We start from the raw sequence: 22548 nt of genomic DNA, 5'->3' as shown, positions 1-22548 counted from the left end.
CCACAGCTGACCTCATCGTAATTTTTGGATGGTCGGGTGGACTTGTACTCCCCAGCCTGTCCTGCAAAGCGCACCTCATCTTTGTTTCTGTAAGGGAGACAAGCTCACGGGGACTAAGTCCTGCCTGAACACTCCTCACTCATCGACCCCGGGGTGCTTGGTGTAGGGCCAAAGGTCATCCAAAACTAAAAAGCTGCGTAAGCATGTTCAACATTTCTTTGTCCAGCTGTGCTGTATGCACTGTAGTCGTGAGAGGGTTTGCCTCCAATCACGTTCTCAAACGCAAAAATCATTCCTCTCTTCTCTGCCCCCACTTCTCTCTCTCTGTCTCAGTCTCTGTCTCTCCTTGGCTCTCAAACCAGCCCAAACGGGACTTGCCCATGCGCGAAGATGGAGCTAATTAAAACACAGAGTCGGCGTCACATCTTCAAAGCGTTTCTGTCCCTCGAATGTCATGATGGAAGAAAGGCGCGGCCTGGCCTGGCGATATCCGGTCTGTCCTGCGCACCGTGCAAGCTTCTAGAAAAATCGTGTGGGAGGGCAACGCGAGATCTCGCATGCTCTTACCTAGATTCATTAGCTTCCCCATCCCGGATCCGCCCCACCCCACCGCCTACCCCGTTCCCAACCTTCCATCCCCCCACCCCCTAACACACTTCCTTGCTACCCCCCTTCCGATTAGTTTTCGGTCACTCGTCATCTCGAGGCTCTGGCGTCGATGTCTGTAGACGCCAGGCCGCGTGCAAGGGAGCTAACACCGCGACGTGAAGAGTTGTGGCAAGGGCAGCGTCTGGGGGCCTGGGGACGGGAAAGTGAGCTCATGGGCAATATTTGTACGACTGATGTCAGTGTTTTGAAAGCGAGAAACTGTACAGGACCTTTGTTGTGTGTTAATTTTAGCGGTCGATGCTGTGAGATGTTGCTGCTGCTGGCGGTCGTGGTGGTGTCTGCGATGGCTTTACTTTCTTTTTCTTTGCTTGAGGACTTCATCCGCAAAATCCATAGCCTTTGCACTTCTACCGAAAAAAGTGCACCTGCTTTAAAAAAAGGTCATATTCCTCATCTCTGTCGTCTTCACACATCATCATCATCATCATGAATAAGAGTTAATGAAACATCAGGTGGACTTTCAGTTGTGTGGTTGAGCATACATTCGGTGAAAATCTCAGAAAAATCGTGTTACTAGGAGAGTATCAGAATGAGTTCAATGAATCTCACAACATCAGGCTCCACCATTTCGACACTTCGCTTTAGCGGCCATCATTCCGAGGATTCATCTTTTTGTTCTCAATCTTATGTTATTTTTTTCACATTTCAAGATTTCAGGTGTTATGGTTCCTATCTGCACTCTATAAATTATAATCATTGATGTTATCTGGCGATGACATTACAAAATGGCGCATGCATTCAGCGGACTGTTTACTTCAAACTGATGGAATAATTTCAAAATTTATTATGGTCCTTATATCAAAACCGTACAAGCACCGAAGCAAATTCAGTTTTTAAAACAGAAATGTCATATTTATTTATTTCACAGAATCTACTAAACGACGAAGTTAGTAATTCTGTCTCGTTTGGTGTTATCGTATCCTGTCCCTCCATTTTGTCCATATTTGTTGTTGTGACAAACTACAACAAGAAGTGTACATGTGTATGTCCATGTACTGGTGTCAACATCCAGATGAATCTGTGTCTTATCTTCTCCACCCCACCATCCCCATCCTGCTTCCCTGGGTGTGTGAGGGCCCAGCCGACTCTGGGTAGAATAAAAGCAATCATAGACACACATTGCCGCGAGTTGTTGAAATATTTGTGAGCCTCCTGCAGCCCCAAGACCTCTGGCCGCTGACATCAGACCGAGGCGGGCAGGATGGGGAAGGTGAAGGCCGTGTATCTTGTTACTTCTCGACCATACGTGGTTCGAAAGAAGTCAATCAAGTGTGCGAGAACTTTAATTGCACGGCGCCTCCCGTCCAATCAGACGAGGCCGCTCAGCAGACGACCAGACATGGCGCCGTCCGCCCAGCAGGCTTGCCGTCAAGATGTTTGTGAGAATTCCCACCGCCATCGACAACTGGCACCACTTAGCCAACAGCCTCTGGATGCTGACCATGGGGATACAGAGGCGAGAGATAGCTGGGATAAGACTACGGAGTAACAAATAAAAACAAAAGCAATTATCAGTTATTTATTTGTCGTGTCACGTGGAACATTCACGGTTTCATTCAACATAACATTTCAAGAATTTTCTCTAATTGTTAATTAGTGGTTCTAACTAAAGACTCACTTTTTTTCTTTATACCCTATATAGATTCCCGCTTCCATCATTGTATTTTTTTTTTCTTCACTAACCCTAACCCTTCCGTTGCGTCGAGTGATTTCATCGTCTTTCATCGAGCTCGTTATCATCAAGCAGTTGATTTCATTATCTTCAGTCGCTATGCTCAACATGTGTTTGAGACTTTCCAGAACACTTATAAAACTGATAAACAGGTCACACCTAACAACAAAAAAATATCAAACGAAGCAATGTCGGGTATTACCTGTGGATACCCGAGTGTGGGGAGACTGCGGGTAGCAGAGCTCAGTGCACGTGCACGCTGCAAACGCTTCCCCGGGTGGCTGAACGAGGGTATCAGACGACCAGAGCTGAACGCCGGCCATTCCCATGATTACCCGCGCCAGTCCGTTGCTGCGGACGCTTGATTAGCTCCCCTGACACAAGGGAGCGAATGCAGGAACAGGGGGAAGTAATCTGGCGATAAAGGATTATCGCTTCTCCTTGCGCCGTGTGAGACCTGGACTTTTTCTTCTCGGAGGGATGCTGTGTAACGCCTGACAAATGATGGATATTTTCAATCCGTTGTCGCTACAGTAATTATTGTAGCCACAGTTACATTTGTAACGGACTGCTGACGCACACAACGGGTCTGCGCATGCGAAGTAAACAATCTTTGAACTAATATTGTTTTCGATGAACTTTCGTTTCAAACGAATAGTTTCCTAATAGTACATCGGGTAGATTCGCTATTGTTCGTGTGTATGCTACAAACACAGAACCTACCCTTGGGGTCTCGCCAACCGCAGTTTACTTGAGACCAGAAGAGACTTTGAAAAAATCTGTTTACCATGTTTACCATGATCATAAACCTTCACCAGCTTTCACAGAGATTTTCTTTCTTTTTTATTTTTTATTTTTTATTTATTTTATTTTTTTTTGCTCTCCCCATCTCCCTGATGAAACTACTCTCTTCAGAGGCATGAAGAGAAAAGAATGCGATAGAAATAAAAGCATATGGCAGTCTGGAGACAACTGTTGATAAAGGGGATGATGGATGAAGAGGAGTTTCGTTTATAGAATGAGAAAAGTCTGACGAACTTTATCATATAAATACTTCCCAAGTGCGGTGAGCAGACAGGGGATGGGATTTCTGAACTCTCCGGTTTGTAAGTACAGTTTGTGGATGGTTTGGGGCGTCTGCTAACGTCGAGCAATTTCCTGCTCTTTGAGATGCACTTTATTATTTTGTATTGAGCGGACAGCGCCAGCCATCTTGCCCGCTCTTCGTCCTGTCCTCCGTCTTCTCACTCCGTCCGCCTCCGGAACGGGCCCCGGCCCCCGCATCTGTACCCTGAGTGAGCTGAGCTCAGTGTGCGAGCAAGAGCATCTGTGTGTGTGTGTTCCTGCATGTTCATGTGTTTGTGTGTGTGAGAGTTCACGTGTGTTGTTTGTGTGTTTTTATCACTCGTTCATGCTCGTGTGTTTTCGTTCTCATACAATTTTCCTCAGGATAATCGTGGCGCAATCATAACTGAACAGAAAAATGGAAAATTGTCAAAATGATTCTGCCACTTATAGGTCATCTGTCCCCCCACATAAAAAGGTTCATCCGAAAGCCGTGAACATACACAACCCTGGTATTTCACACGCACACAAACACACATGACGGACACATACACTCATTCATATGTTCACGCACGCGCGCACACAAATGCACAGACATGATTCGCAAAAACTATTACAAGTTCAGACTTTATGTGCGTGTGTGTAGCCTGTGCAATGGTAGTTTCTGAGCTCTCTATTTTCACACCGCAAAAAAAAATAAGCGAGGAGAGGGAGACGAACCCGACTGTGACCGAGACTCCGAGGTCTTCACTGATGTGTGGAGGATCTTTCTTTTCTCAAACTGCCGCGTGTCACTATAATCGACCTTTCCAGAACAGCAGGTTAGCTTTTCGAAATCGTAATTTTGAGTTTCCCGTGCAGTCACTTTGAATGCCATGTTTGGCCCGCGTTACCTCCCCCTTGTCGGCTCTCCTCGCGGACTTTGTCTTCATTGTCCTGCGGGCCGCGGAGTGATTTGAGGGTGAAGACTTCCTGGGGCGGTAGGCAAGCTTTTGGCAAAGACCTTCTATTGGTTTTATGTTTGTGTCTGCCTTCCTTGCCCCCAACTTCCTCCGCTACTCGCGGCACAGGCGACGTTTGTTCAACAGACGCGAGCTGTAGAGAAGGGAAACAACCCGGATACGCCGGCACTGGGCTGGAATGTTGACTGGAAACATTTTAGTTAAATTTGATATTATTATCCCTCCTAGCGCCCACTAAGAGCTGAGGTCGATAGCACAAACATATATGGACCTTCCTGAGCCGTCGCCATCCTACACTGATTCTCTCCCCTTGCGCCACGTGATGGAAGCGAGAGACGGTTATCTCCCTTTGGGGCGTCTCCTTTTCCGTTATTAGTGCGATGGGAATAAACAATTTAAACATGTACACTGTATTGAAATCAGTTGGCGATATAGATGTTTATGCAACTTTGTTTCAAAGTCTTTTTAAAAATATGATCCGAGGATATTACAACTGACTACTTTCTTTTTTTTTGTTTGTTTGTTTGTTTGTTTGTTTGTTTGTTTGTTTGTTTGTTTGTTTGTTTCTTTCTTTCTTTCTTTCTTTCTTTGTTGTTCTGTTCTTGTGACTGTTCATTATTTTGTTGTTCTTGTTGATTTTCTTGTTTTTTCTACTGTTGTTCCGATTCATACAACTGTTGTTGTTGTGGTGGTGGTGGTGTTGGTGGTGGTGGTGGTGAAAACATGGATAAAGAAATGAACAGGTTTACCTAACATTCGTCACATTTGCAGTAACTGCTCGTACACTTCTTTGCTGCAGTAAATGTAAACACACCAATACTTGTTGCTGTAGTTAAATTCATGTTTACTTGTTTGTCGCAGTGACGTCGACGGCGGAGTTGCCGCTGCAGTTCAACACCACAGCAGAGCACGTGACCGTGATTGAGGGCACACGTGCTGTCTTGCCATGCTCCGTGGAGAACCTGGGCAACCAGAAGGTATGACAGGAACACGCACGAGTCTGGTAAATTAAAATTGATATCAATAGCATGATTATGTAGTACAAGGTATTCATGGCACGTGAGTGAGTGTGGGAAATTACAAGATGTTACAGGAGACTTGAAACAATTTGGAAACTGCGAAGGTTTTTATAGAAACATCAAAGTCTGGAAAATCAAAAAGCATCACAGGAGCAAAAGAAAAACTTTATCTGTAATCCTAAAAACTCGATTCCGACTTTCAGTGATTATTGTTTATCACCTACAAAGGATCACACTGTGTGAACAGCTTCACTAGACACAAGACATGTTCATGTTCAAAATACTTCAGTATGTTATTTCCGTTATAGACAAACACCTTCCTCTTAATGTGAGATTGATGAATAACTTGAATAAAAATACCATTAAATACAGACTGTCCTGTCTCTAAGGGATGTTCTTGACTCCCACAACATTGTCATCTTTTAATCCAACCCGTTTGAAGTGTCGCTCTGTCCCTTCCTCCCTGGAGACCGTGTGAATCTTTGTCTGCTTAATTAGCATTAATTAGCATTTAGATAATTCATGCCTGCAACAACATCTGTCTCAAGGTTCGCTGACTCCTGTCTCACGAGTGAGACCATTTGCATGATCCTCCTATTTATTATTTCTGGTGATCACTGAGTGATAGGACCTTAGGGTTGTCAGCGTGTCTGCAACTTTTTGCTGAAAGAAAATGTTTCAAATCCCAAAAGGCCGATTTGGTTATGACGATGGAATTGAGATTTTTCTCAAGAGGGTGGTTTATCTGTAGATAAACAGATGTTTGTTGAAGCAGTTGCATAATCACTCACCTTGTAGGGGGGCGGGCTGGGTGTTAGAGGCTTGTATCCAAGGAAAGAAAGAAATAAATGTACAAAAAAATTCCCTGAGGAACAGCGTCTTATTATCTAATGTCTAATGCGAAAGATGATTGTTCATGAACTGCTATTTATTCAACAGGAAGGATTTATGAACATAAATCTCATAATTCGTAGATACGTCCATCATCAACACCTAAACAACCACCAATCCCACTTTGTCATCAATATCTTCATTATTGTTTTAGTTCTGTTGTTTCTGGTTATCCGGTCACTAGAATCACTTGTCCATGAGGTCATTCCCTTCTCTTGTAAACCACAGCTTCTGAAATAAAATCCTCTCAAGTAAACCAACATTTAAGTCAGCCCTGCTGGTGAGTAGATATCATGTAATATCTCCCTGCCTTTGTTTGTGAGTATACAGGCGAATAATAGAACTGCTAGAATATTGAGACCACGTGAAGTCCACGCCCTCTGGTGGTGGCATCTTTCTCAATGAGAACAACTGAGATCATTGGCATTTCAGAAGCCTTAAGCAACTTGTAAATTACTGGAAACTTTCTCTGACTTCTTAGGAGCTCGTTATGTAGCACATAGCCTGATAAATTTTCTTTTAGGCCTTCAGCGATTTCACAAATCCATGGCACCACCACCCACCTGAGTCTCCCGGTCCCTCCCGGTCCCTCCCAGTCCCTATCGTCTGTAATCGACTGAATGCCATCGGATGCTGTAAGAAGATGCAGATGAGGCCACAAACACCCTCTTGGCTTTTTTCTATTGATTGTTGTGCAGTTAACTTCTCAGCAGAATGTCATGTTCGTTTTAAGACGCTCATTAGAAGTTTCTTTTTTGTGGTCTGTGGGCATCTTGTTTTTCTTTCTAATTGAAATGAATTTCTATCACTCTATTTTCGATAAAAATCTGTATTTGGACAGAACTCTTTCTTTAAACTGACTGGGTTTTTTATTTATTTTTTTTTTTAATTATTTTTTTTTTTTTGTAGTAACAGGAGCACTCAATGGTTTGTCATTTACTGTCTGTAGGTGGGTAGAGGACGCTTTAATTAAGCCTTCCTTAGCCGGACAAATATGGACAAACCTTCCATCAAGTTTGGCAAAGCTTTTCATATATAAAATTGTCATCTAAATACTTTGTTAAAGTTGGTCAAGCATTTGTTCATAGTTTTGCATTTTTTGCTATTTCCAGAAGCTTCGGAAAAGTTTGAGTACTCTCTGGAATGACAATGCTTTCATACGAAAGTATAATTATATTTGACAGAATTCTTTTTGTTTGATTTTTGAGCGTTTCCTTATCTTGTAAGCTCAAAGAATATTTATTAAACTCATTATTCCAAGACACATAATTTTAAAGAAGGAAGAACATCAGTATTCGCTGCACGATCAAACTACGTGAAAATACGTGCATTCTACGTCCAATACACGTTTCGCGTTTGTGGTTGGCGTGTGTAATGGTGGTTACCTCCACTTCTCTGTCGGTCCAAAGGTGATTTGGGTCAACCCTCGAAAAATCCTCATCAGTCTGGAGGATCGCCGGACGATAGACGACCACCGCATCAGCGTGGAGCGCTTCTACACCAAAGACTGGAATCTGCTCATCCGCCAGGTGCGCTACAACGACAGCGGCACGTATGAATGTCGGGTCAACACGCAACCCAAGCAGGTCAAGAAGGTCATGTTGACGGTACAAGGTCAGTAGAAACATTCTGTGCCATGCGCATGCGTGAGTCTGTGGGAAGTCCAGTAGTCGTTACAGTTTTACCTGGCTGGACGCTGGGGATCGAATGCAGTTTGTTTTGTGGACGGACCCATGGCCGCCTGGACTACAGTAGTGTACAGTTGTGAGTGCAGGACTGTACTTGAATAGTTGCAGCCTCGAGCTGACTGGGAACTCTTTCTTGAGCGCAATGGCGTCCGAGTGAGTGGTTCGTCCCTCACTTCACGCGGGCGAAAGCAGTGCAAGGACTCTCAGAGCTCCTCCTGTCTCCTCTCCAATAAATCCTCCCAGCTACAAAATACATTTCAGTGGCTTTGTTGTGCTCGTGTTAACCGAGGCATAGCTTGAAGCAGCGGCAGCTGACAGTTTTTAGTTTTAGTGACAAAGAATGTCACATCCTGTACATAGCAAATGTTTAATACAATGTCACGTGACTTTACACTCGACACGACGGACGGCCATCTTGCAAATTTAAAAGACACATTGAGTGTTTAACGGGCTCATCAACTGACAACTAACATTACTCAGATTAACCATCCTAGGAGTCATTTCAGTCTTATTTTGGGGCTGAGCACAATAATTTCAAATTCCCAGCGCTTGAAATTTAAAACTCTCATTCTCCACAAAACCGTGTGTAGGTGTCACGCTGGCAACAATTTATTAATTATCGAATTTATTATCAACATCATCGTCATTCGTTTATCAAACGACGAGCTTATTTATCATTTCCTCTCCGTGTCCTGGCAACAGTTCCGCCGATGATAATATCGGAGGCGTCGTCTGACCGGGTATCGCTGGAGGAGGGCGAGACGGCCACCCTCATCTGCAACGTCACCGGCATCCCCGTGCCGAACGTCACGTGGTACAAGCGCAACAACCGTAAAGCCAACGGCAAGAAAGAGAGTGAGTTCATGTCCCATGTCCCCTCATTGCCTCCAAACCCTTCATGTCTTATTTTCATCCTCCCCTGCGAACTTCTGAGCTCTTTCCACCTCTTTGTTTGTTTGTTTGTTTGTTTGTTTGTTTTGTTTGTTTGTTTGTTTGTTTGTTTGTTTGTTTGTTTGTTTGTTAACTGCCTCAAGAACGCTTACTTGCAATTTGTATGTCTCCTGTCCATGTTTAGGAATCGGAACAGAAGGCGAGGTCCTGGTCATCCACAACGTGTCCCGGATGTGCGACGATGTTTACGAGTGTTTCGTGGACAACGGTGTTCCCCCGGCTGTCAGCAAAGCCATCCGTGTCATCGTCAACTGTGAGTACCTGGCTCTCTATTTCTATTTCACAGAGTTCACTTTTTGTTTATATTTTAGTCATTTTCAGTGAATGTGTCTTTTACCAAAAAACATTTAATATTTGTCTGTAGTTGAGATTCTTTGTGTTTGTTTAGATGCACCGGAAGTGACGTTGCCCAGCAAGCGGATCGGACAGTTTCTGAACCGGGAGACGATCCTGGACTGCAACATCTATGCTCACCCGCAGGCGGTGACCGAGTGGCGGCGCAATGGCCGAGCGCTGACCAAGTCCGACTCCAAGTACGACATCGAAGTGTATCGCAACGAGTGGGAGAACTCCGTCACCCTCAGCCTCCGCATCAAGAACCTGGAGAAGACAGACTTCGGCAAGTACCAGTGTGTCGGCAGCAACTTTCTGGGCGAGGACCAGGAGGAGATGACATTGTATGGTAAGTGTGCTTCATTGAGGGAATCCTGTTTGTAGACTGGTATGTTGATATGTTTATTATTCTTGTGATAGATTGTTTGTGTGAATAATATACAGCTACAGGTGTGTTGATATGTTTATTATTCTTTTGATAGATTGTTTATGTGAATAATATACAGCTACAGGTGTGTTGATTTGTTTATTATTCTTTTGATAGATTGTTTATATTACGCAATATTCCTATATACAGCTACAGGTGTGTTGATTTGTTTATTATTCTTTTGATAGATTGTTTATATTACGCAATATTCCTATATACAGCTAAAGGTGTGTTGATTCCACCTGCTCATGGACTACCAACATTTAGCCTGACTGTTGGCCATGTTGCTAGCACTAGCCATCTTGTTTGTACCCGGCCTCTGGCAGCCGCTCGAGAGTGTTAGCGTGCAGACATGGCTTTTATCTTGAAATCGAGAGGAAAAGAATTTAATTATTTAGAATTAAATGGACTCTCGTTCTCTCCCATCCATCTCTGGGCTAGGTGGAGGTGCGCCAAAGCACGCATGCGTGTGTCTAATTTCGTCCCCTTACCTCCAGCCCACAGCATTTACTATGGTGCACTTCCAATGCACCTTTCGATACTGTTTCCCTAGCAACCGAAGTACTTACAATTACTTACAACTCTCCAAATCAGTGATTCAAACCCAGATTCTCACCTGCGGTACACTAAGGTCGCATGATCTCACTTTGTGCTGTAGAGGTCTTCACAACAACGACCACGACAACTACAACGACCACCACGCCAACAACCACGACAGCCTACACCAACCCGTGGTACAGGGTAGCCACAAACAAAAGCGAGGGCTCGTGGCGTCATCCGGGTAGGCCCGACACCCAGCCCACCCGAGAGGATGACGATGAAGAGACGGGCCCCAAGGAGAAGGCGCTGACCTCACCGGTCGAGAGCTCGCAGACATCCAGAAAGAACGGTCAGTGCAAAGTTCGGGAGGGAGAGAGAGAAGAGGATGAAGAGATAGAAAGAGAGTGGGATGACTAACGTGCGATTCTGTTGGTCCACGTGTCGAGCTCGTGGCTGTTTAGTCTTCAGTGTACTTGTCCTTTTTTTTGAAAAAAAAAATATTTGTGCTTGTCAGAACGGTTTTGGTTGATTAACGTTGATTAACGGATAATTTTCGTCTCCACAGGCGAAGGCAGTGAGTGGTTGAATCAGAGACCGGGTACAAAGTACCCCGTCAGCGGTGCACCCGGCGAGACCCAGCTCCTGAATATTCCCTTCCTCGCTTTGACATCACTGATGACAATACTACTTGTGGCAGGAGTCTGACATCAGCATCAACTCACCTGTGAAATACTGTTGGAAGTGTGTGATGGTGACGAGGGTGGACGCTCGGAGTGAACAGGCGAGGGTCAGAGGTCACAACAGAATCGTTCTCAGCGAACGTGAGCAGGGCTCAGTCATGAAGGCAATATTCCAGACTTGTTGTTCGTGTCAAACCATTGTTGAAAATTAGTACAGAACAGGTCTTCTGCTTTTGTTGTGTTTGTAAACTGATTCTGGATGAAGACAGGAACAAATTATTTCATCGTTCATTGTCAGGTAGTCGTCGGTGTGGTCAGACTGTTGAAGACAATAATGCTCATAAGACTTCAATCGTTTACATAGCATCTGTAATATTAGGGCTCGTGCGATGTATTTAATAAAATATAAATAGTAAGCCTCTAAAATTGTTGCTAGATGATATTCTCCAGGCCACGTGCCCGTGCAACTGTGAATTGTCAAAGAAGATAAGAGAAAAATAGAGATTCGGCTTTTCGTTGATGTTTGAAACTTGGCAGTTAGTGAATTCTTGTTCATCTTGAAATCTCACAATTTAATCATTTGATAATTTTAAGGAAAGGTTAATGAATGTGTGTATGTTTTGTTTTTGTTGCATGTTGGGTGTGACCGAGCTGTGGCGATGTAATCAGAGTTTCGTGAATGAGAGAAGGAGGTAGCGAGTAGACCAGCAGCTTTCATTTGTTATCATGCATCTCGATGTCTTGGTAATCTGATGTTATTTTGTAACTTGTGATAAACAGTACACTTTGCTTCTGACTGGGCGACCGGAAGTTGCGAGTGGTTGGATTGCTTGAGTGTTACGTCCACGTGAAGAGCTGGTCACGTGATTCTCATGACCTAGGAGCTCGTCAGGCGAGACTTGTGACTTCCAGAGGAGAAACCTCACGGAGAATCCTGTCCTGTGTGTTCTTGTGAGAATCTGTGTCCTGCACTGTCCGAGGAGACAAGACAATGAACAGCTGATTCTCAAGTCACGTGTTCCGGAAGTGGGGGAAAGTTTCGCTGACCAGCATGCAACGCGTTACTTGGCGAGGAAAGTCGCGACCTTTGTCGCAAATATCGTCCGTTGCTTGGTTACAGTCTTGCTGTGACTGTACGGACGGAGAAGATTCCAGTCGAGAGACTCAGTCGTTAGTTTTTGTGACACCGCTGACACAGGTGTCACTGCGCATGACACCGCTGATACAAGTGTCACTGCGCATGACACCGCTGAAACCGTCTGAAAACCGTGTAATATTCAAGTGTCGGTATAACTGCAACCTCAGATGTCAGGGTTCATAGTGCTGTGTGATGTGTGATGATGTGATATGAGCTTTAATCTTCTATCAATCTTCTTGAAATGTGTTGGACCTACCAGCATCCAAGGGCAAAGGTCACGCTGTCAGACGGCATCTTTTGACACCGCGTCACTATAACCGACTTCCAAATGGTTCTCGTTATTATCAGCATTAGACACTCGTACCCAAGCTTCTACCAAATGCCATGTTCCAACCTGTTGAACACCACAACACTGAGGAGCAGTACTTTGAATCGTTCCACCAACGCAGAAAGATGCGTGGGGGTCAGAGGTCACCCTGCAGAACGTGGGCGAACTCTGTGCCCTCGAACTTTCACTCGTTTCAGGCTCGTACAGTCACCTAGTGACGAGTTTGAGAGATGTGATTCGTCTTTATTCCTCTGTAATACATCTTCCCGTCAGTGGAGGGTGATGTTGCGCTGCCATGACTACAGAACTGTAAAATCATCGCCATGTGCTTGTTTGATAATTAGTCACCGGGCGCAACATGAAGCATTGTGTGCAAACCAACATCTTCTCGATGGGACATCAAGTAGTTGTGGAAGGTCTCTGTTCTAGGAGTGGAATCAAAACACTTGAGAGAAATCTTCTGAGTAGGTGTGGAGACTCAAAACACTTCCAAACACCTGTAAAAAGTTGCAATATGGGCATTGAACATAAAACCGGGATAAAATCACTGTGGTGTGTACTGGGATGGTAAACATAAACAAATCAGTCGTCTTGCTGGGTTGTGGGACCCCAGATACCCTACATCTCCATAGTAGGTAGGGGGACATGGAGGAGAGGGGAGGGGACAACTGCGGAATCGTTTTTTGACTCGAGGACATTAATCTCTCTTTCATTCGGGTTCTCCATCAGTATCTTGAGACCAGCATTTTGAATTCAGCCCTGTTCGTTAGACATAGAAACTAAAACACAGTTCCACCGACTAGATTTTTCTTTCAACCTCTGATCGGTTGTTCTGTCTCTCTAGTCGTCGTGCAGTGATTGGTCTTTGCTCCAGAAATTCCACACAAGGGGGACAATATTCATCTTCACGAATCTGGTGGTGCTTCACAAATTTACTGATAATGTTCTCATTTCATGTAAACATTTCTTGAACGAGTGCATTTTAATTTGCTGCGATACATGTTGGTAGGAAGCGAATGGTGAAAACATGGTTGACAGTTCATTGTTGACCTTTGACACACTGTAAGTAAATCAAACATCTCAACGTGTGGCAAATGTCTTCTATTTTTATGTACAATCACCTGCATTTCGAGTAAAGAAAACAGTTTTATTAAGTTTTTTCCTATGACTATCACTTCCATAGCGCTTTGACAATAAAACATGAAATGTTTTTTCACATTACAGTATTTATTGCTAATAATAATAATTCATGAATTACATCTTTATATTGTTTCAGTTTGTTACATTCAGTCTCTTGGTTCCTGCATCTCTCTCTGTCTGTATCTAGTGATTGTAGTCTTCACTGTGTCCACGCTGTGGCTCATTCATTCTGCAAGTTGTTGAGGTGTTTGCGACTCATTATTAATGATAAACACTTAGAAATGATATTGTTGTTTGGTTTGTTGTGAGCGATACAGATGCTACTGATGCAGACCTCATTACATTTCACTTTGTTGTGGCTTTGGGATGTCATGTTCAGACGAAGACTCGTTCGTTAAACACTTTGCATGAGATTGTCTAAGAAAGCTGTTTGTCCATTTCACAACTTTTACAGTTTAGTGGCTGTTTTCCAAAGTTTATATCAAGCAGATTTTAAATATTTTTCAGCATCACTAAAATAAATGTGTACTTACAATGGGTCGACTCGGGTAAATTGTTTTATTAACTACATCCGGGTTTTAATTTTTAGTTGTCTTCTCAGAAAGAAAAGCGATTCCAAATCCTGTTGCTATTATTGTTAAGTATTGCCTCTGTGTTAAAACAATTCATCATAGATAATGAGTTTATTTTTATTTGCCTGAAGCTGATCTCGTTTAACTGACTTTTCATGGCGAAAGTTTGTGCGTCTCCTCCGACATTGTGATGTTTTATCACAACAGAGAAAAACTCTCATTAACATTGAATGCACCCAAAACAGCTTTATGAGCCATCACCGGTTTCCAAGGTAACCATTTCAGCATCTTGTAGTCAAAGCCAAGATGGTGTGGGAAATATTTTGTTCATTGAAACCATGAAGATATTTAAATTCTATGGCAGGTCATCATGTCCACACCTTGAAACAGATCGTCCAGGTCACTTCGGTCACACGTGCGAGGTTTTCAACCAAATCCTCCAGTGTTGCCCTGACATGACAGCAGTGCCGGGTAGCAGTTCCAGACAAAAATATTAATGGTCTCCAGTTTTCAGTACCGGCGACCATAATAGAAGCAAGAATGTTGTCAACATCTATCCCACCTGAGGTGATAAGCCCTCCTTCCTCCTCCTCCCTAAAGACCTAGAGAAGGGAGTGTGTCGGCACCAGTCCTCGGAGATATTTATTTGTCTGACAACCATTGTTAGTTCTTATGCAAGAATTTCTAGATTATTAAAAAAGGGTTTACACAAGTCTTTTTTAACCTTTTGAAAATAATAATAATTGTCACCTTTCGTATTTATCCCCGATGGTGGGCTTTCTGTATGATTTCTTCTTCGTATTTATTTATTTGTTTATTTTGCATTACGACCACCTGACCTGTTCTCCGTCTTCAAGCGTAAGTTGAAAGGTCGTTGTGAAGATGCCAACCGCCAGTTAATGTTTTGTTTTACTTTTAGAATGACCCCAGATGACAGAGGTGAATGACACCTGGTGACAGTCCGGGCAGTCAGTTCACTGATCTTGTCCCTGTTAGAAAAGTGTGTAAGTGGCTGTGCCCTGGGTTCGTTTCTCGCTGTGACTTGAATTACAAAATGTGTGGGAGGTTGCATGTCTGTATGTCTGTGCGTTTGTTTGTTTGTTTGTTTGTTTGTTTGTTTGTTTGTTTGTTTGTTAATGATTCATTTCCCCCCGCTTCGTATGTGATATTTTGGCTGTGCTACATTTTTACCGCTTCAGTAAATTATCACAGTGTGCATTCGTTTAGCTTGATACCAAGACATCCAGTGGGTAGCCAGGATTCCACGGAAAATATTTAGGAAACATCAAGATTTTCTCTCTTTCTTTCTCTTTTTCCATCCTCCATGCATGACAATGTATATTTGAAGAAAAACGGAGACAGCAAAGAATTTGTGATGTTGAAACATTTTGGGATATTATCTACAGTCATTTAACGATGTTCTTACCTGGATACATATCAAGCATCCTTGATACAACACAATTATGACCGGGTATAAAGAAGTACCTCCGGATGTAAAGAAAATATTTCCACAGAAGCTTACATTGAGTTCAGAAAGTTTTCAAGCAGTTGTTACCGTTTGTATGATGTTTCCGACAGGTACATAGTGATGTGGATGACCTGCGACTGTTTAGAGAATCATACCTTCTTATACCAGTTGGTTTTTTTAGAAATTCGTTATCTTGAATGCTATCAGCTTTACTTTTTTATTTCTTGTTTTATGTAGAACACAATTCAGTGATGTATTTAACTACTCTTGTCAATAAAGTCGTTTCGGAAAAGAAATATTTGGATTATTAAGAAAGAGTGATTGACTGCCTGGCTTCAGTTAGGTATTCATGTGTGTGTGAGAGAGAGAGAGACAGAGAAACCACAAAATTACCAAAATTTATTTCTCAACGGCCTTGATACCCATTAGTACCATTTACCTTTAACCTTTTAAACAATGCAAGGTTACGACTCGTGATGGCAGGAAACCATTGGACAGCTTCCTACAAGAGTTTCTGACCTCAGCTGCAGCGCTGTGCAGGCATTTGTAGGATGAATCCCACCGGAAGTAGCGCTTGCGCATGCTATTATTCACAGACGGTAGCGCGGCCCAGTGGGAATTTATGATTACATAGAAAATCCAGCATCTTTGCTTCACACTCTGTAACCCAGACTCAACTCTCCCTTTCGTAAAGGTTCTGTGAGAACGTCTTGCTGCCGGCGTGCGCGTGGCGCTGTAGTCACGTGCTGCACGAGCACCGAGGCAAAGGTCACGCAGCACGTGCTGCCAGCTAGCGTCCCCCGCCACTAGTTGTGGCCGCTAACATGGAGACGGTTAGTGACGGAGAAAGGCTACAGAGCCGTCGTGTGATGTGTGAAGTCACTGCCAGGGTGCTGGCGCCAGCTTGTGCAAACATTCCTCCCGGGGTCTGTAATCTCGGGTCCGGCATGGCGGTGTTTTCCACGACAAGCCTCGAGGGAGATACAGCAGGATGCCATTCCCAAGAGTAACAATCAGGTGTTGTCCCTCTTGCTCACTCTTGGTAGATGGTGTGCATGTGCTGTTCATGTATCTGGTGATGATATGTACGTGTATACGTCACCCCCCCCCCCCCCACACACACACACACACAGCTCTCAAACTCAACCAGCCAACCGTCCCCCGCCCCATCTCTCGTCCATTCGGGAGTGGCATACTAAATAAACGTAAGATTTTGTATTTTATATAATTATATTACTATCTTATCTCTGTATTCAAAACATTTTTTCATCTGCACATAACTTGTGACGTACAGTTATAAAAAAAAAGACTACACCGTTGAAAGCTAAAGACCTGACTGCTTTATGATCACCTCATTTGTCAAGGTTTAATCACCTATAGCTTTCCTGACGGGTGTTGGATTTCTCTTCGGACACTCCGGAGGGACAGATGGGTGGATTGCAGACGTGAGAGCAGGGCTAAGTGTAAGCTTGGTGGAGAAGGGGAGGGATGAAGAGCATCGAGACTAAACGAGCGTTTGCGAGATTACGCGGTCCTCGTGGGCCTGGGACAGTCTAACAAGGGCCGAGGTGGATTACAGTCGTTTGCGGACTGAACTGCAATGGGGGGAGGAGGACGCCAAGTCTTGTTTTCTCGCCGAGTCTCGCGCGAGCGGAATATCCCACAGGGTGGCGCTGGTGTTTGCTTTCCAGGGACCCGTTTCTCATCGCTAATCTCTGCCTACCCATATGCCGTCGTTGCGCCCCGGCCCCAGCCTGCTTCTTGTTTGTTTTCTGCGGCAGTGAATGGCTAGAATCGGAGGCGTAAATTTAATTCTTGTCGACAAGTTCCTTTAGCATTGATCGAGCGCGGCGCCTCTATAGCTGTCTATATTGTGTTTCGGAAAGGCGACACTCCCCGGGGAAAGACAAACTTGCGACGCCCTTCCACTTAACTACGTAGCGGCCTGGGTCTGCGTTAAATCTCCGTTATTCCTTTAGTCCGGCCCTCCGGCCGTGCAGCGGTGCCGGACAGGAAAAGGCCGGCCTGCGGGCTACAGCGGAGAATAATGGATGTGTTTGCCTCCACCAAGCATCCGTGTCATTCAGTCTTGTAATGGTCTACATCGTCAGGGTCGGCCACGGTGGTGGTGGTCGTCGTCGTCGCGGCGGCAGCGGTAATTGTGGTGGTGGTGGTGTAGAAGTAGTTTCATTGTGGAGGTGATGGTAGAAGTAGTGGTTGCCGTGGTGGTGTCGAATTTGGGGGTTGATGTGGTGGCAGTGGTGTAGAAATAGTTGTTGTGGCGGTGTTGGTAGAAGTAGTGGCGGTGGTGTAGAAGTAGGTGATGATGTTGACAGCAGTTGTGGTGGCGATCGAACATACTGATTTAATATTCTTTACAACTGTAAACTGCAGTCAAAGACAGTTAATCACAAAAATGTCTTACATCCTTCAACTGTGGCGACAGCCGATGACAGAAGAATTTTTTACAACAGTAAACTACAGTCAAACAAGCTGAAGGCATCCTGATTACAATAAATTGTGAAGACCTTGAAAGAAAAATGGTTGGTAATAGCAACAAATCTTTGTTACACGTGCAAACATTTCATGTCATCCTCCTAGCCACCGAGATACAACAAACCAAGTTACAGTAAGCTACTGGCGCACACCGCATTACCAGTGTCTAAGCCTCCTGGATTATTTCTGTAGAACAAAGTTATGATGTGCTGTCTAACGGCTTCTGACAGTTTAGTCTATCCATGGATGTGTTTAGGTGAATTGCTGTCTGCCAAGACCAACGCTTAACATCTTGCGAAGTTCTCTGCTGTTAGTCTCGGTGAGCCTAAACAAAGAATGTGACTAAACCGGAAGCTTTGTATTAGCATGCCTCGTTTTAGTAGTTAACTAGAAAAAATCATCTGTCAGTAGTCCAGTAATACAAGTTCGTGGTCTAACCGTCCTTACCTCCACAACTCTTGGCGCAGCTCAGTTGTAGAATACGTCACAACACTACCGCAGGACACGTCATCATATTGTGCGCTGTCGTCATACTGATAACTGTTCAGGTCGCCATGTTGCGTACTCTCTCTGTGTCATGTGCGCTGCTTCTTCTGGCAGTTATACGCTCTCCTCGATGTGGAGGAGTAAATTAGTGGAACAAATCTGGTTTGGAAGAAGAGGGTGGGCCAATAATCAACACTCCATTCCACCAATGTGTCTCACCAAGACTGAGCGGAGCATGAAATTTACTAAGGTGAGTGTAAATGGACTGGGCCTAATTTTAATTTATGCAAAAATATACATATAAAATATCATAACCATCTGGTTCGTTAAAGGCAGTTCATTAACGACACACAGCTCCACATCCCACTCCCGACTGTTCATCGTCAGTCCCTTCAGTTCAATGGGCTTGTACCCGATACCTCTATTCAAGCACCAAATTTCTATAACACAACATTTCTGAAATGTCATCTCTGTACCCATAAATCTTATAAAGAACGAACTCGAACAATGCCTGAGAATGTTCAATAACGGCAAGAATAAATGCTCTCGTCGCACTTTTAACCAAAATAAATCCTTCAGGAGGTAATATACCGCTCAACGAATTCGCTTTTTTTTTCCCCCTTGCAGTGTACTACAACAGCTTCATCTTCAACAACAGCAGAAAACTTTGTATTTTCCGCAACAAAAATAAACCGAAGTAATAAAACCCCGCCACTCGACAGCCAAGATTATGGGATGTACAATGTGAAGGTCTTCACTGTTACAGAACCTCGCCCACTACTACTACTTACGGTTGAGGCCGAGTGTGTCTTCCGCTGCTGGCTACTCGCATCAAAACTGAGCAAAATCGGTTACAAGCAACACCTAAAGCTTTATCATGGCCACCGCAGCAAGAATTTTAAATGTGCAAGGAGAGCCCGGTGTGGCCGAGACGACATCCAAGTCCAGGTCACCTGATCGTCACTGACGGCGACGAGCGCTCGACCCTTGCAGCGGAGGTCGTCACGAGATCATCGTACAGCGATAAAGCTGACGAGTTTGCAACGGACCTGTCGACAGGAACTGCAGAGAGGGAGGAGATGATGTGAACAGACATCAGGGCTGGCACACTGATCACGACTGATCACTTCTTTCTTAAACATTAAGCACTTACTGCATTATTTCGCACAGTGATAAATTTCAGTGGTAGATAACTGGTGCAGCACAAACTCTTGTAGTGTTTTTGTTGGTGTGCTTAGTTTCAGGTCAATCTGGAAGGAGCTGTGTTGTTCGGGAAAGCCATCGCTCTTATCTGGAATTAGCTTTTGGTTCTCGGGCTCTACAAGTCACTTCCATTCCCATTGTGTGGATTTAACGGCATTTGATGCAGGGCCTTTCCCTGTCAGTGTTCAAAGAAATAACTCACAGACCAAACATTTTGCCCATAAAGCTGGAATTCAAGTTGCACTTTTGTTGTTGGCGTTGCCTCTGATTCCGTTCAAAAAACAAATGCGCTTCGAGTCCATTCATGGGACGCTACTCCTTATCGCTTCTTTTTCAAACTAATAGTGCTTACTTCCCTTTAGTTCGGCTCTTCTTCCTTTATGGAAGGTAAAATTTAAAAGAAAAGGAAAATTTGATTGTTCATATTTCGTTCGGTCACACAATTTTGTACCTCAACAACTACTGTATTTTTCTATTAATGAACTGAATGTCTGAGCAGGTTCCACAGGCTAAGTTAAAAGGTGGAGGGAGACTACAGCCTAAGGCACCCCCTTCCATATAATTCCCCCAGTGTAAAGTAATACAACAAAAATACAGTATAATTATCATCTAGCCTTATAACCTACTTCTCTCCTGCTGAATGACGGAGACATTGTATGTGTACAGGTGAGGGAGGATGTTACTACCACGCCCTACACACGGATTACGACAAGACTTCTTACACTTTAGCTTTGGGGAGGGTTGGGTGGGGCTGGGGCAGTTATGAGTACAGGGGAACTTTTAGAAAGCTCGTGCGGGGGAAGGCTAGCAACTAAACACACACACACGAAAGAACGGGTATTACACGGAGGATGATATTATGATGAGAAATGGTTTTAAACTGAAAAGGTATTTTAACATGACACCTTATAAATAAAGCAGAGTATGGTGATTAGTGAGCGACAGTGCTGGAAACCTATGTAAGTCCACATCGTTTGCTCGATTTCAACCACATTTGGCAGGGATATTACTTTTGATTGTGACTCGATTGTGAGCTGAGTTGAGCAGGTGTGCGTTGCTCTAGAAATTTCTATTTGTGTAGATGTTACCAGTTGTTCCTAAAGGCAGAAGGAATTGTGAAGTAACTGAACTACTCGGAACAAACGCTGATAACATCTTTATTTGAAACAGCGATGAGACACAAAGAAGGAGAGAGAGAGATTTACGAGGAGGTTGGCCCAGAGCAATTGCTATCTCCCTTTACTGGAAACTTTGTCTTAGTACTTACTGCATAATTTCCCACGGAGATAAATTTCTGTGGTAGCCCCATTAGGATTTTTAATGTAATTTTGCTGGTGTTAGTTAAATGCTTATTAAACATATTTTTCTCTTCAGTATTAGATTATTTTTTATATTTTTAATAATTTCTGAGCCTTTATATTGAATTTTTGGCATCTGTAATTTGTTTTTAAAAACTGTGCAGGTATGTTTACTGGTGGTGAGGAGTGGTATATATTGGCACCGAAAATAGTTCGCTGCTGGAACACACTATCTTTCTCTTCTTCCCCCCAACCCCCACTCACATCTGGAGGAGATAAAGAGAGAAGAGAGAAGGGATGATAAACCTCTTTTTGATCTTTTTCTATTGTGTGATGCTGTTCTGCGCTTCTGCTATCGTACGTAGAGAAACACATAAGCAAATAAAATTGCTTATGGATAGTCTTTATATTTTACCGCTTCATATTGTACAGATTATTTTATAAGCAATGATCTCCTAAGAAATTTTATGGAAAGAAATACATTGCAAATAATAGAAATTATCCCAAAGCTACCCTAATTTGCACGAAAATAATTTGTATCTGTGTCGACCTTTGTGCGCAGAACAGCTAGGTTTTTTTTCTATTGACAAAGCAACAAAACAACAACTGCAGCAGTTAAACGCACTGTGTAAAGGAAAACCGGAAAAAAACGAGTACATTGCTTACAGCGCATGCGCGTCGTAAGTTATCTGTTTTCATAATGAGAGAGCAATCTTTCTGTCTATCCTCTCTGGCTTGGCTGGAATGAAGAGATAGATGAAAAGCTGGCAATAAATCACAACTGTAAGAGTTAGTGGAATAAATCAACCGGGAGAACTTAGCTCGGAGATGTTTATATAAAAAACAAATTAGAATTAGTTTTTAACTGGGGAAATACGACAGTCGTAGGAAGTGGGGTATGAGGGGTGTCCCACTCGTAATGCAGGTCATCAGGTTGCATCACAAGACAGGAGGGTGATCAGGTCAGCATTGCCAACAGATAAGCTATCAGCGAATGGTTTTGAAACCCGACAATGGTCTGTGCGATGAGATAAGCGGCGACGACAATGAAGGTAGATGTGAGCGATAAGTGGGCGAACAGCCGCGCAAAGGAACATTTGCTTGTGGTACCGAGTGCAGCCCCTGGAGTAAGGGATGATCAAGATGTGGTGGTGGGGGAGGACATTAACTAGGACGAATACAAGAGATCTTGCGTGAGTTGGGGCTCAGTGGGACGAGTGAAACAATTTCTCTAACAAACTGCGCATGTGTCTACAAAAGTCAACTTTGTTCCGGACAGCTTGCAGTCAGTCGTTATCGCATTTACAGAAAATTTAGTACCTAAGCTCCAAAGATTATAATTTCTTTATTTATCATTTAATTGTGTAAATATAAACATCATTATCAAAAATCATCTCTGGAAACCACGTGTGTGAATACATGTGTAATAATGATGCAGAGACAGCTAGAAATACAAGTGTTGCTTATATTGAAGATATTGTTATTACAAATAGACAAGACTTTGTAGTGACATAGGTGGTGT

At 43.6% G+C, this 22548-nt stretch overlaps 1 protein-coding gene across 2 annotated transcripts in view; it reads left to right on the top strand.

The window, feature by feature from the left end:
• Nucleotides 1–15839, top strand: part of LOC112554224 (protein CEPU-1-like) — an 87344-nt gene extending 71505 nt beyond the window's left edge. For both annotated transcript variants that reach the window (XM_025221903.1, XM_025221902.1), the window contains 7 exons: nt 5230–5345; nt 7688–7892; nt 8669–8821; nt 9042–9170; nt 9306–9599; nt 10336–10566; nt 10783–15839. In XM_025221903.1, coding sequence (XP_025077688.1) covers nt 5230–5345; nt 7688–7892; nt 8669–8821; nt 9042–9170; nt 9306–9599; nt 10336–10566; nt 10783–10922 — 1268 coding nt within the window. In that variant the 3' untranslated portion in view covers nt 10923–15839. The remainder of the gene's footprint in view (nt 1–5229; nt 5346–7687; nt 7893–8668; nt 8822–9041; nt 9171–9305; nt 9600–10335; nt 10567–10782) is intronic.
• The last annotated feature ends 6709 nt before the right edge of the window (nt 15840–22548 follow it).

This window comes from Pomacea canaliculata, linkage group LG13, assembly GCF_003073045.1.
Source record: "Pomacea canaliculata isolate SZHN2017 linkage group LG13, ASM307304v1, whole genome shotgun sequence".
Taxonomy (NCBI): domain Eukaryota; kingdom Metazoa; phylum Mollusca; class Gastropoda; order Architaenioglossa; family Ampullariidae; genus Pomacea; species Pomacea canaliculata.
Note: the sequence above shows the minus strand (reverse complement) of the source record. Positions and strands in the feature narration are given on the sequence as shown.